Source organism: Pristis pectinata, chromosome 3 (genome assembly GCF_009764475.1).
Source record: "Pristis pectinata isolate sPriPec2 chromosome 3, sPriPec2.1.pri, whole genome shotgun sequence".
Lineage (NCBI taxonomy): Eukaryota > Metazoa > Chordata > Chondrichthyes > Rhinopristiformes > Pristidae > Pristis > Pristis pectinata.
The window spans coordinates 127297561-127313273 of NC_067407.1; the positions used below are offsets into that span (position 1 = coordinate 127297561).

The window sequence follows — 15713 nt, forward strand, 5'->3', positions numbered from 1 at the left end:
GCGAGACAATTTATGCTTTCTACAGTATACTAACAACCTCAGAATGTGTTCAGCTTTTAATTTTCTGAAAACCTCTCAGGCGAGATGTAATGGGCTGAAAATGCTAATAATTCAAAGGAGCCTCATCTTGATGGCAATTAATGTTTCCTGCATTTTGTTCTCGCCAATTATCTGAAACATTCCTTCACTTACCTGCCTGAAACATGCGGCCGAAGAGCTGATAGAAGCAGATACGATAGCTATGTTTAAGAGGCATTTAGACAGACACATGAAGAGGCATGGAGTAGAGGGATATGGACTATGCGCAGATAGATGGAATTAGTTAGATTGACATCATGGTCAGCGCAGACTTGGTAGGCTGAAGGGCCTGTTCCTGTGCTGTACTGTTCTATATTCTATGTTATACTCCAAAACCTTTCTTCATTTTCAAAGCACTTTTCACAGCCTCTTCAACTCGAGTGAAGAAGCTGTTGTTTTTGAAGATCTTTAGCTATCCATAACTTTTCTTACCTGATAGTATCTTTCCTGACTCTGTGATTTTTTTTTTAATATCCTTTGCAGAGTGACCAGAATCCAGCACTATACTCTGCTTATCATGCCTAATTCACAACAGTACAAATATTAAAGCACCTTATGTTTGCTGTTTATGGCCCAAAGAAATAAAATTTAAGGATTCCATTTGTCTTGTAATGGTCATTCCTACCTTCCAAGAATTACATATAAAATCTTAAAATGCAGGAAATATTCAACAGATCAGACACCATCTGTGTAGAGAGAAACAGAGTTAGCATTTTGGGTCAATGAACTTTCATCAGAACTGAGAAAAGTTGGAAAGCAAATATATTAAGTTACAAAGCCAGAGCAGGTGGAGACAACATTGGAAATATTTGTGATAGGGTGGAGAGCAAAAGAGATTGAAAGACATGGTGTGGTGCCAGCTAAGGCAGGATGGCAGAGGTTTGTTAATCACCACTGATCCATCTGGAGAAGATGTAGGTAGAAGGAGATGTATGAGAACATAGATGGAGAGCGAAGAACAGTGCTGGAACTGTGAAATACATAGAACTACAGATGCTGGAAGTCTGCGAATAAAAACAGAATGCTGTAAATACTTAGTTGGTCGGACAACATTTATTGGGAGAGGAAAGCAAAGTTAACCATACAGGTTGGTGATCTTCTATCAGCAGTGCTCAGTTCTGAAACAAACTAAATTGGTTTATTATTTTTTCACTGTACCTCGGTACATGTGACACTTTGTTTTGCATGCCATCCATACAGATCATTTCATTACAACATTGCAGTGAGGTAGTACAATGAAAAACAATAACAGAATGCAGAATAAAGTGTTACAGTTACAGAGAAAGTGCAGTGCAGGCAGACAATAAGGTGCAAGGCCATAACGAGGTAGATTGTGAGGTCAAGACACAAGCTTATTGTACTAGGGGACTGTTCAATAGTTTTATAACAGAGGGATAGAAGCTGTCCTTGAGTCTGGTGGTATGTGCTTTCAGGCTTTTGTATCTTCTGTCCGATGGGAGGGGAAGAAGAGAATGTTCGGGGTGGGTGGGTTTTGATGCGTTGGCTGCTCAAAGACCCTACCCACCCCAGACATTCTGCAGAAAGACTAGAACTAGAATGCAGTGTTGTCTTGAAGGCTGTAATATGCCTAGTAGGAAGATAAGATGCTGTTCCTCAAGCTTATGTTGGACTTCATTGTAACAGTGAATTCAGAGTGGGATGGAGAATTACAGGAAAGTGGAAACTCAGGACCACCCTTGTGGACTGAATAAAGGTTTCTTTCCTCCTTTCCCTGAATCACTCTTCCACCTCCACCAATATCTACTTCCCTTCTCATGGCACATTCCCATATAACTGCAGAGATGTAGCACCTGTGCTTGTGCTTCTTCCCTTCCCAACATCCAGGGACTCTCATACTCCTTCCAAGTGGAGCAGTGATTCATTTATATTTCCCATTTAGTGTGCTGCATTCAGTACTCATGATGTTGTCTTCTCTAGATTGGAGGAACCAAACACAGATTGGGTGACCACTTTGTAGATATTGCTTGACCTGGGTATTTTTTTATTTTAGATTTCTAGCCATTTTTTTTGCTCTTTGGTTACATGGCTGAATTTCCTTCAGCTGTTTTTCCTGAGAAGTATTCTGTTCAACATATCTTTTTGTCAAATTGTAGCTTAAGTAGGTGAACTTATTGTTAATTCCTGGGTAAATGCAAGCTAAAATTTTGTCTCAACAGTACAGATTTTCAGAAGAACAATCCTGTACATAAGCTGACTGAAGAGGAGTTGTTGGCATTCACCTCGGTAAGTGATGCAGTCTTTTGTTTTCTCCTTGCTGCATGCCTTTCACTTGCGATTCCTAGCTGAGCAATCATTGGCTGAAACACTTCCAGCTCTTTTCCACATTAATGCTTTCCTGTTGGGCCGATCCCCTAATTTACTAGAGCTAGTAGAATCTGAAAAATGTATGCAAACTGAAAGTCTGAGCATTGCATGGATGAAAACTGAGGAGAAATAAGTATATTTTTATGTAAACCTGTGTTGACACTTACAGACATTCAGAGTCACTATTGGGCTTGAAATTGGTTAATTTTTTGCAGACTGTTGGAGGACTCAAAATTTATACAACTTTTTAAAAGAAGGCTTTGTTCTAGAGTGAGATCATGTTAATTTCCACAATTGTGTCATAATTGTTCCTTCTCTGTGTTGTTAGTGGTTATCATGGGAGACTATTTCAATCCTACTAAACAAACATTGGTTTCATTTTCAAGGAAAGATCTCATGACCCCATCTCAAGGTCTCATGAGTCATATAGTGTGATGCATGAAGTTGCTTTTTTCCAAAGATTCCAGCCTCTGATGTTTATCTTCTAGCATCTGAGGGGAGAGTATCATAGATCTCCTTAGATGTGGCAGGTTTGAAGAATATCCCATTATAAAAAGGTCAAAAGAATTTTTGGAATTGGTTTATTGTACTCTTTCAGGATATAATATGTTTGATTTTTATAAGATATGCTAGAATTGCAAACAATGGAGATGGTAGAAGCCTGCTGCAAGACCTCTGCTACCGTCATTGTGAAGATATAATGAGTCTTCCTCCATACAACTCTGAGTACAGCAGTGCGGTTGAGATCAGGAACTTGCTTGAGCGAGAACTTTGAACCTCTATCCTGTGGTGGAACTGTGTGCTGGTGTTTCTGTGTACTGTCCCTGTGTTGTCTGATATTGCTGTGCTCCTCACACTGGGCTGCAAATGTACACCTGATTTTCTTTACTCCATTAATAGCCACAGTTTAGCTTCTTTGACCCAAGGCTCTACAATGATTTCTCTCAATGGCTCTGTGTCTGTCTCTACCTCTCCCTCATCTTTTAAAACATTCCTTGACACTTATCTCCAGCAAAACTTTTGGATACAATTCATAATATCTGCTCAACCTTCTAGTGACATTCCTTAATATGTTTTAATGCTTTTAAGCGGTTGCTTAACTGCAGTTACTGAGGCACTATCATGAATATAAGGCTTGTTTTTCTCAAAACTCTGACGATAAATTTATTTTAATTGGTCCAAGTGATAAAATTTACTTTACAACATTGGAATGGAAAGTCCTTGGTGATGGACTCTTATTATATAGCATTCATTCTGTTGAATGTTTGCTGATTTGAGAGCACAGCACTTGATGTCATGACGTTGTCAAGAATGATATCTGCTGAAACTGTCTGAGACATTGTACAATTGCTCATAAACATTGCTAGGAGGGCAAAGAGTGCATACATGTCCATTTAAGCACACATAATATGTTGCCAGTTTTATAATCATACATATTTTAAAAGAAAGTGACTGGAAAATCCAAAATCATAATCCTTATTTTGTAGTAGTGTTGTTATTTTGCACTTAATGCTTTTATTTAGCTACACAGTTGTTTAAATAGGGAATTGTTGAAGGTAAAGCAGCAAAACAGATAGAATGAAAGGAGATGGTGTGCAGATAATTTTCTCAACACCAGAATTAGGATTTATTTTGTTGCATTTTCTTTTGTCTGTCAGCTTTATAGTAGTATTATATTTAATAATTAAATATGACCTAAGTAGAACCATTTTTCCACACCAGTCCAACCCTACTTACTTCCTTGTCCATTGGGGTAGATCCCAAAGTATTTTGTATCTGCCATTATTGACAGAGATGCAACATTCAGTTTTCTTGTAATGTTGCAGAGGAGAAGCAGCAATTGTACTTGATTATTTATAGAGAAAAATACTGCTCGGTATATTGGAGCTCACATGCTCTAGGAATTAAAGATTTGGTGTGACTTTATTATTTTAACTTGTGCCACTGTGGGGCCTGGCCTTGTTTACCATTGGAAAGGAAAAGCATATTGGAAGTTCAAGGAGGTTCTCTTCTGAATGGATAGTAGTAGATCACAGAGCAGGCATTGTGTGATATGAGACCAGATTTTATGACTGATCTTGGTCTGGGTTTTATGATTGGCAATATAATTTAAGTTTGAAAGTATGCAGCCCAGTCTCTTGGCTAAAGTATCTATGTAATACAAAGAGATTACCAGATGGTCATGGTGCAGCACATAGATCAAAATGGCAAATGCAAATGAATATTCGTTTATATACTTCTACACAAACCATTGCTAAGAAATTCATCCTCATTGACTTTAAAAGTGCAGTTTTATATGCCTGAGCACAATACTCCATCTCTGAAATATTGCTCCATTGACTTCAATGCAACTAAAATTGCAGAGGTATAATGCAACCTACAGCTGCCGTTAAATTGTGCTTTTAAGACTGGTGACCAAAGACAATTTTTTCTTCTCTCGATTTCTTTTAAGAGAATCCGATGTTTTTCTCGTGTTATAGGCTTGCATTACTGAAGTGTGGGGAATGGTTAATTTTTTTTAGAAGTTAGTTACCACAACAAGCAGAGCATCAAATGTCAACATTATAAATGGATTGCAAAGCAGCTTGCTTAAATTTTGTTTGGCTATGTTTATGCTTCTTCTGTACTCGGTGTTTGTGGGTGGGGTCTGTAATTATATTCATATTCATCTTCACCACGTGGCATAGCTTTCTGAAGTTTGGGGAGGCAAAAATCTTATGGTCATTTAAAAACCTGTACTGTGATAAAGAAATTGTATGGTCTTTCTGAAAGGATAGCCAAATGACTTTCCTCACTTTTGTCAGCTTTACAAGCAATAAAGTGCATTATTCTGTGGCACTGTTTCTGGTTTGCTTGTATTATACTTATGTTGTCACAGAGGAGACCATTGGGTTCATGCCAACTCCCAGGGGAGTAATCCCATTAGTCCCATTCCCCCTCTCCTTATTTCCCTGCACCCTGCAACTTATCCTATCTTACAAATGCCCATCAACTGTTACCCCACACTATAGGGTAATTTACAGTAACCAATTAAGCTACCAACTAATCATTGGGATGTAGGAGGAAATTGAAGTTCCTGCAGGAACCCACGCGGTCACAGGGGGTACATGCAAAACCCACACAGACTGAATCTGGGTCCCTGGAGCTGTGAGGAAGCACCACTAACTACTGTGCCTCAGTCTGCCTTATATTACCAGTTCCACTGAATATATTTTCTGAATACATAGCATTGCCTTTTTATATCTCTTGTCATTCAAAAGGTCAGGCAGATAAAATCTCAAAAGATTTATAAATTTACGTTATTGTTGGTGGTGTCTGGAAAAGTCTTTGATAGTGTGATTAATTTTAAATCTTTCATTGGACAAACAATTCTTTGCATTAAAGTAAAAATCAAAGCAAAAATTGTATCATCCATTCACACAAATGATCTTTAATGCCATGCACCTGTGTACTGTCCATAATACAGGGAAATGTTTATTATGCAGTGTCAACGTGGAATTATGAAAGGAAAATTATGTTTGATTAGTCTTTTGGAATTCTTTGAGAATGTATCAAGTAGAGTTGATGAGGGGGAATGAGTGAATATAGTGTATTTGGATTTTGAGAAAGCTTTTGATAAGTTCACAAACAGGAGATTGGTGGATAAGGCAAGAGCACTTAGAATTGAAGGTATTTTATTAGTGCAACATGAGAATCGGTTTACAGATAGAAAGCAAAGAAGATGAATAGACAAGTCATTCTCAGGTTGGCAGGCTGTAACTTTTATGGCACAACCAGGGTTAGCGTTTGGATCCCAACTGTTCGTAATCTACATCAATAATTGGGATGAAATGTAACATTTCCAAGTTTGCTGCTATCACAAAACTAAGTGGTCATGGGTAGTCATGAGGATGCAAGGATGTAGACAGACTGAGTAAGTGGACAGCAACATGACAGGTGGAATATAATATGGAAAACTGTGAGGTTATTCACTTCTGTGGGGGGAAAAATAATTCAGAGTAATTTTTAAATGGTGAGAGATTGAAAAATGTTGATGTCCAATGGAAAATTGATGACTTTACACAGGTTACTAAAAGCTAGCACTCAATTACATCAGGTAGTTAGGAAGACAAGATGATTTGAGTACAATAGTAAAGATATTTTACTGCAAATGTATATAGGACCTTTGTGAGACCACACTTGGAGTACTGTATATATTTGGTCTCCTTTCCTAAAAAAATGATACATTTGATGCTGCGAAGATTTACCAAACTAAGGTGACAGGAATGTCACATCAAGAGTCAGTGAGCAGGCAAGGCCTCTATTCTCTACAGTTTAGAAGAATAGGATGTGGCCTTATTGAAGCGTACAGAATACTGAGAGGGATTCACCGGGTGGGTGAGGAAGGATGTTTTCACTGCCTGAGGAATCCAGAACGAGGTCTCTCAAAGTAAGGAGTATGCCAGTTAGAACTGAGGTAAGAAGAAGTATGGTCAGCTCCTCTGGTGGGCTGTGCAGGGTCAGTCACTGATTTCTTTCAAAACAGAGACTGATAGATATCTGGATATTGGAGAAATCAAGGGATATGTGGATAGGGTTGGAAATCGGTGTTGAGGTAGATCATCAGCCTTTGTCTTGTTGAATGCCAGAGCGGGCTCAAGTGTTCAAATAGTCCACTCCTGCTCTTATTTATTATGCTCTTAAAATATCTTGTACACATTGTTGGCTGTCTATTTTGAAATGGTAATAAAATTTGACACAGCAGAAACAGGCTAGATGTGATAAGTATTTAGATTCTTTGGCATGGCAAATTGAACAGCAAGAGAAAAATCATGTCTTGTCGACAATTATAAGACAAGTACAAACTGTGTGTGTAGTCTTGCCAGACATTTTATTACATGGTCGTCTCAACCCTAAATAATGTCCTAATTTAAAAGTCACGATTGAAGTGTCTGCTTTCAGGCAGTAAAGCTTTCTTTGCATTGTGGAGGAATAAGTGGTCATTTCTGAGAAATTATCCCACTGTGAGAGGACAAAACTAAATGTTCTTGTGAGACAAATGATATCACTAACATAATGGAAAGGTTGTGTCCTTTTGCCTGCTCTCATTCCTATAACCAAAGAGTTTAAGATGGCCAGTTCTATAATTCATTTACAACACAGACTTGTACAGCATTGAGGATAACTTAACCAAGTAAACTTTATGGCAGAAAGTGGTAAAGCTGAACTTGAAATTCTCTAGAACTATAAGTACTGAAAAAGTCTAAATGAATAAGATCTTTTTGAATGTGGTGGCACCACCATGGTGACTTCTGTGATGATCCTTAAGTTGTTTTGGGATCAGTTTGCCAGTCATGTCTTCAACATGTAGGCTTTAGCTTCATTCCTTTATTTTCACTCATTGAGTTTCTCAGCTTTAAGTCTGAAGCCATGAATTATAATGGAAATGTGTATGTTAGTGTATGGAATTTTACCCTGGTATTTACGTTAAAGATCATTTGAAGCCACACTAAGTAGAACTCAGCCAGAACATATTCCACAGTTGTTAAATAGTTTAAAAATTATTTGTCCATGTAATGTGTACATTTACCTAAAATACACTGAAAATGGAGATAACGTATTACATGCACAGACATAAGTAATAGATCTTTCAATAAATTCTGCTTAGGATATGAAATAAGGTAATGTAAAAATAGGAATGAGAAGCAGACTGTAGAAAGTAGGAGATGTTAAAATGTGGAAAAGAACAAAAGGAAGATCCAAGTTGAAGATCGGGAAAGTTTGGAAAGCAAAAAGAATTTCATTTTCCATTTAAAAAAAGAGGTTAATTTTTTTAGCTGGAAATTAATTTGGCTCCAGCATTTTGCCAGACACAAACAATGTGGAAACAAGTCATTCAGCCCATTGTCCACGCCGACCAATCTACGTTAGTCCCCCATTTAAAAAAAATTCTCCCCACATCAACGCCTTCCAGTTTCTACTATTTACCCTGCACTAGGGGCAATTTACTGTGCTTTGTACCTATCCATGTGTCTTTGGGATATGGGAGGAAACTGGAACACCGGGAGGAAACTGGAACACCAGGAGGAAACCCACGTGGTGACAGGAAGAACATGCAAGTTCCACACAGACAGCACTTGAGGTCAGGATTAAACCTGGGTCTCTGGCACTGAGGCAGCGGCTCTACTAGCTGTGCCACTGTGCTGCAAGTTTGTAATTTTGTTTGAGGGAATAATGCAAAGCAACTCGAGCCATGCTTAAAGAAATTGGTCAGTAACTAATGCAAGTTGTTGAAGGGTTGAGGTTTTGGGGAGAATTAAGAATACAGGATAAGATGCTGCAGTCTCATACTGTCCTTTCATTGCAGGTACCAAAGTTTGAATGTTACCCAGCTCAAACTACGTCTGTGATGACCTTTACAATGTTCAGAAAATGAATTTGGAGTACCTGTTTTATTGGGTGAGCCCACAGGAAAGATTTTTAGCTCGCTTTAAGGCTGATGGAATTAGAAACATTGCCTTTATTCAGTGTTGGTACTTTGCTGAAGCAGGTGAAACCACATTATTGGAGCAGAGTGAAAACTTTGCTCACCATTTGATAAATCCTTGGGAGTATAATGTTAGCATAAAGTTATAAAGGTGGAAGACAGTTTATTTATTGAGTCATCGACAAGGTCAGCATTATTGCTCATTCCAAATTTCACCGTTAATGGAATGCTTCACTAGACCATTTCATTTAGGAGTCAACCACTTAGTTGGTGTGGAATCACATTTGGGCCTGATCATATAAAGATGACAAACCTCCTTCCCTGAGGGACATTAGTGAACCAGATGAGGTTCTGGCAACAATCTGCAGTTTAATTTCCTTCTCCTAATGCTTTGCGTGATTCACATAGAAACCGAATTAAGAGTCATACAGCATGAAAATAGGCCCTTTGACCCACCGACCACTAAGCATCCACCTTACACTAATGTGGTTCTTATTCTCCCCATGTTCCCATCACTCCCTCCATATTCTACCACTCACCTATACACTAGGAGCAATTTATAGCGGCCATTTAAACTTCAAACTGGCGATGCCTTGGGCTGTGGAGGAAGCTGGAGCACTCGGAGGAAACCCACCTAGTCATGGGGGGAATTGTACAAACACCATAAAGACAACACTGGAGGTCAAGATTGATCCTGGGTTGCTTGGAGCTGTGAGGCAGCAGCTCTTCTAGCTGTACTACTGTGCTGCCGCGCAGGTCGATAGGGTTGTTAAGAAGGTGTATGGTGTGTTGGCCTTCATTCGTCAAGATATTGAGTTCAAGAGCCGCGAGGTAATGTTGCAGCTCTATAGAACTCTGGTTAGACCGCACTTTGAGTATTGTGTTCAGTTCTGGTCGCCTCATTATAGGAAGGATGTGGAAGCTTTAGAGAAGGTGCAGAGGAGATTTACCAGGATGCTGGCTGGATTGGAGAGCATGTCTTATGAGGATAGGTTGAATGAGCTGGGGCTTTCCTCTTTGGAGAGAAGGAGGATGAGAGGTGACCTGATAGAGGTGTACAAGATGATGAGAAGCATAGATTGAGTGGACAGTCGGAGACTTTTTCCCAGGACGACAATGGCTAACATGAGGGGACATAATTTTAAGGTGATTGGAGGAAGGTATAAGGGGGATGTCAGGGTAAGTTTTTTTACACAGAGAGTGGTGGGTGCGTGGAACACACTGCTGGCAGAGGTTGTCGGGGGCAGATACATTAGGGACATTTAATAGACACAGGAATGATAGAGAAATTGGGGGGGTGGTCTATGTGGGAGGGAAGGGTTAGATAGATCTTAGAGCAGGATAAAATGTCGGCATAACATTGTGGGCTGAAGGGCCTGTACTGTGCTGTAATTTTCTATTGTCAAAGACAAATCAAGAAATGCTTGCAAAATAGTGTCTACCCCAGATATATCTAACCCACGGCAATGACTGAGAAGCATTAACGATGACACTTTGATGCCAGTCGAGATGAAATAGTTGCATGCAATCTCTTGTTTGCTCTAAGGTCCTGTAAAGAACCTCAGGGATATTCATGTATCCTGTCACTACATACAGAGTAGTGTTGCAAGCCATGGAAAAAGCAAAACATCAGGTCACTCCACACATTATACATAATTTCAGCTAAGTTTTGAGTTTGAATGTAGATCCAGGTTACTATTAAAGTGAGCAAGTGGAGCATCCAGATATTTAAATGTTTTGAGTTTTTGTTTGTTCTTTGTGGCTACATCATAATGAGACAATTGTATTTATATGGGACTTTGCCTTTGAAACATTCCTGCAAAGTGCTTTGTGTTTGATGAGATATTTTGAAGTGCAGTCAAAGTTGTAATATAGGCATGCCAGCTATTTTCCCAGATGGAGATCCCATAAGTAACAATAAAGGGAGTAAGCAATGTTTTTATGTGATAATGTTTGAGGGAGCAATTTTGACAGAGTTAGTAGTAGAATTCCTTGCTGTTCAAACAGGAACCATGTATTCTTTAAAAATCATCTGAATCCCAAGAAGTAGCAGGGCTTACTTTAACATATTATTTAAATGATGGCAGCACTGACATTGTAGCAGTACTGCATTCATAATGCCAAACCAAGTTAAATGATTGAGTCTTGGAGTGGGTTTGAACCCACATTCTTCTGATTCCATGTTCAGCAGCAACAGTAGCTTGCGTTTATTTAGCGCCTTTAACTTAGCAAAACAATCCTAGACGCAACACAAAAACATTATCTGATACAGTGTGATACCAATTCATATAAACAAATAGTGGAGGTAGCTTTCAAGGAGCAATTTATAGGACAAGGAATGAATAGAAAGGGTGAAAGGAAAAAATTCCTAAGGTTTGGGTGCAGGAAGTTGATGGCACAGCTCGAGATGGGAAGAAGCCAGTGTTGGAGGATGTGGCAGTTTTAGATGAGCTTGATTTATGGAGGGCATTCAGGAGAAAAGTCAAAAAATGACCACTCAGCCAGACTGTCACTGCAGAGGGTTGTAAAAGTGATTTCTTTATAGTGTTCCGAAACCGTTGTGTGCGTGAGCAGGCATCTATCCAGCCTACACGTAGGTGCTGAAATCTGCAGGCTGGTTAGATGGTTGTCCTGCACACAACATAGGCCCACTTTGCTGTCTTAAAATAAATTTACCTTGCAGTATAAACTGCACGTATGTGATCTCCTCTTTGTTCTGCAGAAAGATAACCCTTGCTTTTTCTGAATGTTGTAAATATATGGAAAATCTGAGCAACCTCCATTGCTGCAATAAGAATTTGAGGTTTAGTGGAGCATGTGAAGTGATTGCTTTCCCAGGGTCAACACTCCAAGCTCTGTTGTTTTGTTTAGAAGATTTGCTGTGGCATTTTTTTGTGTTTGTTTTTGCCCAAAAAGAACAGAGAGATTAAATGTTACTTTAATGAATTTGAGAAAGAGAACTGAGCAAGAGGCTAGGTTAGTATCTGAAAGAAAATGTTATGTTGCTGTTAGGTTTGGAACCTTTCCTCAAACCAAAACCATTAACCCATCTTTTCTTTGAAACTGATCAACTTGCTCCAGGTTTCTAGCAGATGTTTTGTTGAATTTCTTCTCTGCTCATACAGAGACAATTCACCCCAGTCTCCTGTGCTGGCTCCATGCAATCAGTTGCATATTCCCACAAATGCTTCTTTTGGTGTATATTGTCATTTTTTGAAATTTCTCTTAGATTTGTTAACATTAGTTTTCTGATACTGCATATAAACACTGATATTTTAAAAAAAATAAGATCATCGACTTGTGTTGTTTGGAAGGAGTTTTTGGTGGTTGCTGTAAGGGACTTGTCCAGCGGACCTGAGGTTGCAAGGATACACTTGCCATAAGGGAGTGCAGTGAAGATTCACTTGTGTGGTTCTGAGGTAGTGGGTTTACTGCATAATTGACTAGACTTGGGACTGTTTAGAAGAATGAGAGGAAATCTCTTCAAAATATAACACAATTCAAAAGTGTCTTGACAGGCCAGATGCAGGGAATTTGTTTCCCCTGAGTGAGAAGTCCAGGACCAAGGAGCACAATTTGAGATTAAGGATAGGCTGAGATGAGGAGAAATTTTATTGCTCAGAAGACGGTGAGCATTTTTAATTCTCTGCCCTGGAGGCAGTAGCGTTTTAGTCATTAAGCTCGTTCAAAACACAAATCAAAAGATTTCTAGATTTTAAGACAATCAAGGAATGTGGAGATAGCGCAGAAAAATGGCACTAAAGTAGAAGATCAGCATTGATCTTGATAAATGGTAGAACAGGTTCAAAGGACCAGATGGCTTACTCCTGCTCCGATTTCTTGTGTTCTTACTTGAGCATGTAATTTAAGTTGACACGTGGTATAAAGTGAGGTGCTGTCTGTTGGATGAAAATATCCCTCTTGGATTAGGGTGAAAGGGGAGAGATTTAAAGGGGACCTTTTCACTCAGAGGGTGGTGGGTACGTGGAACAAGCTGCCAGAGGAAGTGGTAGAGGTCGGTACAGTTACGACATTCAGAAGGCATTTGGACAGGTACGTGGGCAGGAAGGGTTTGGAGGAGAAACCAAGGACTGCAGATGCTGGAATCTGGATGAAAACCCACAATGATGCTGGAGGGACTCAGCAGGCCAGGCAGTGTCTGTGGAGAAAAGCAGGTGGTCAACGTTTCGGGTCAGGACCCTTCTTCAGGACTGAAGATAGGGAAAGGGGGAAGCCCAATATATAGGAGGGAGAAGCAGAGCAGTGATAGGTGGGACAGAAGAGGGGAGGTGGGGTAGGCTCAGGGTGGTGATAGGTAGATGCAGGTAAGAGATGGTGGTGGGCAGGTGCAGGGGGAGGAGGGGAGGGCAGATCCACCGGGCGGTGGGTCACAGGGAAGGAGAGAGAAGGAAGAAAGAGGCTGGGAATGGGAAGAAGAGAAGAAGTATGGTGTGGGTGGGGGTGATTTGTGGGGAAGTGGGGTGGGGATTACCTAAAGTGGGAGAATTCAGATGTTCATGCCGTCAGGCCGCAAGGTTCCCAGATGGAAAATGAGGTGCTGTTCCTCCAGTTTGCGCTTGGAATATTGAGAGGAATAGGTAGAGTGGACAGCCAGCTCCTCTTTCCCAGGGCATTGATGCTCAATACAAGAGGGCATGGCTTTAAAGTAATGGGTGGGAAGCTCAAGGGATATATCAGAGGTTTTTCACCCAGAGAGTGGTTGGGGGCATGGAATATGCTGCCTGGGGTGGTGGTGGTGGAGGCAGGTACATTGGTCAAATTCAAGAGATTGCTCGATAGGCATATGGAGGAATTTAAAATAGAGGGATATGTGGGAGGAAGGGGTTAGATAGTCTTAGGCGAGGTTTAAAGGTCGGCACAACATTGTGGGTTGAAGGGCCTGTATTGTGCTGTACTGTTCTATGTTCTATGGATGGATCTGAACATCCCTGTTATTTTTACCATTACCTTATGGATATTTGGGGGAATTCTTGTTGCTATGTTTACCACAAATGCAGAAGCAATAATTTCATTTTAAAACTTAATAGCTTCTGAGGCCCTATTGGGGTCTCTTGTGGTCATGAAGGGTGCATTTGTAGAAATTTAATTTTTCTTTATTTGCAGTCATGAGTCAAGCAGGTCTGCATTGACTTAGTTGGCAGCACACCTTCCTCTGAGTGAGAAAGTTGTGGGTTCATGTCCAACATAGCTAGAGAGGGCATAGAAAGATTCACAAGGATGTTTCCTGGGCTGGAGGGCTTGAGTTATACAGAGTGAGTGGATAGGCTGGGACTTTTTCCTGTAGCAAAGGAGGCTGAGGGGTGACTTGAAAGAGGTTTGTAAAATCGTGAGGGGCATAGATAGAGTAGATAGTCTTTTTCCTATGATTGAAGAGTCTAAAACTAGAGGGCACAGGTTTAAGGTGAGAAGCAGAAGAATTTAAAGGAGATCTGAGGGGTAAATTTTTCCACACAGAGGGTGGTGAATATCTGGAATGAGCTGCCAGAGAAGGTGGTAGAGGTGGATGCAATTATGTTGTTTAAAAGGTACTTGGGTAGGCAAGGCATAGAGGGATATGGGCCTAATGTGGGCATATGGGATTAGTGTGGATAGGCATCACAGTTGGCATGGATGAAGTAGGCCAAAAGGGCTCATTTATGTGCTGTACATTTTCATGATTCTATAATTCTCAGTTACTTGGAAGAACTGAGTAATAGTGCTTTTGTTTCCTCTATCTCTTAATTAGTTTATATTTTTGCTGTTTTGCCAGTCATTGGTAATGAATCTAAGGGTAGTTTTATTACTGGGAATTTTCCCATTCAAACTTGGGAAACCCTGCAACTTGAGGTCACAATGGGTAAGACTCTCCTATTTACTCCTATTGTGTTCCCAAGCCTGGCCTCTATACCAAAGAACTAGGAGCAGGAGCAGGCCAGTCAATCTGTCGAGTCGTCTCTTCCATTCAACGAGATCATGAGTGATCTTCTACCTCAACATCATTTTCCTGCCCTGTTTAAGAGGCATTTAGACTGACACATGAGCAGGCAGGTATTAGTTAGATTGGCATCATGGTCAGTGCAGATGTGGTGGGCTAAAGGGCCTGTTCCTGTGCTGTACTGTTCTATGTTCTTTCTTTATTCTATTCCTATAATCCCTCAATCCCTCTAATATCCAGAAATCTATCAACCCATGGTTAGTCCACTTTATATGTTATCTTTGTGACATAAAGGAAAGTATATTTGTTTCGAATCATACACTTTTGCCTCTTCATTGTCATACCCTTTAATGTAGTTTCCCAGTCTACCCCAACCAGCCTGCCCCTTGGACCTTGCCAGTATTTTTGTTTAGGCTGAAATCTCAGGTTTCAGATTTAACAACATCACTTTTGAAATTTTGGCTTCTCTTTCCTAGTGGCTTCTTTACTACAAGATTGTTAATTTACCCTTTCTTGTTGCACTGTAGTAGAGTAAAATAGCCTGTTCTCTAGTCAGTTCCTCAACATAGTGATATAGAAATTCATTTCACGTGCATTCCTGGAATTCATCCTCTTTATGTACTGGAGAGACACAAGAGACTGCAGATGCTGGAATCTGGAGCAACAAACAATCTGCTGGAGGAACTCAGCGGGTTGAGCTGAATCTGTTGGGGGGGTGCGGTGGGGAAGGAATTGTCGATGCTTCAGGCTAAAACCCTACGTATCTTCTAAATTGATTGTCCAATCTTCAGATTAAAGACTCCCATCGTGTTCTGTTACCCTATTAGGTACATCTCTAATGTCCTTATTTATTCTGTGCTATACATCGCAACTACTATTTGGAGGTCTATCTATAAACAGTTACCACCA

At 40.1% G+C, this 15713-nt stretch overlaps 1 protein-coding gene across 1 annotated transcript in view; it reads left to right on the forward strand.

The window, feature by feature from the left end:
* The window catches only part of ttc27 (tetratricopeptide repeat domain 27), a 175542-nt gene that overhangs the window by 64288 nt on the left and 95541 nt on the right, over positions 1 to 15713 (forward strand). Inside the window, exon 9 of the mRNA XM_052011316.1 lies at positions 2256 to 2322. Within this exon, the coding sequence (XP_051867276.1) occupies positions 2256 to 2322 (67 nt within the window). The remainder of the gene's footprint in view (positions 1 to 2255; positions 2323 to 15713) is intronic.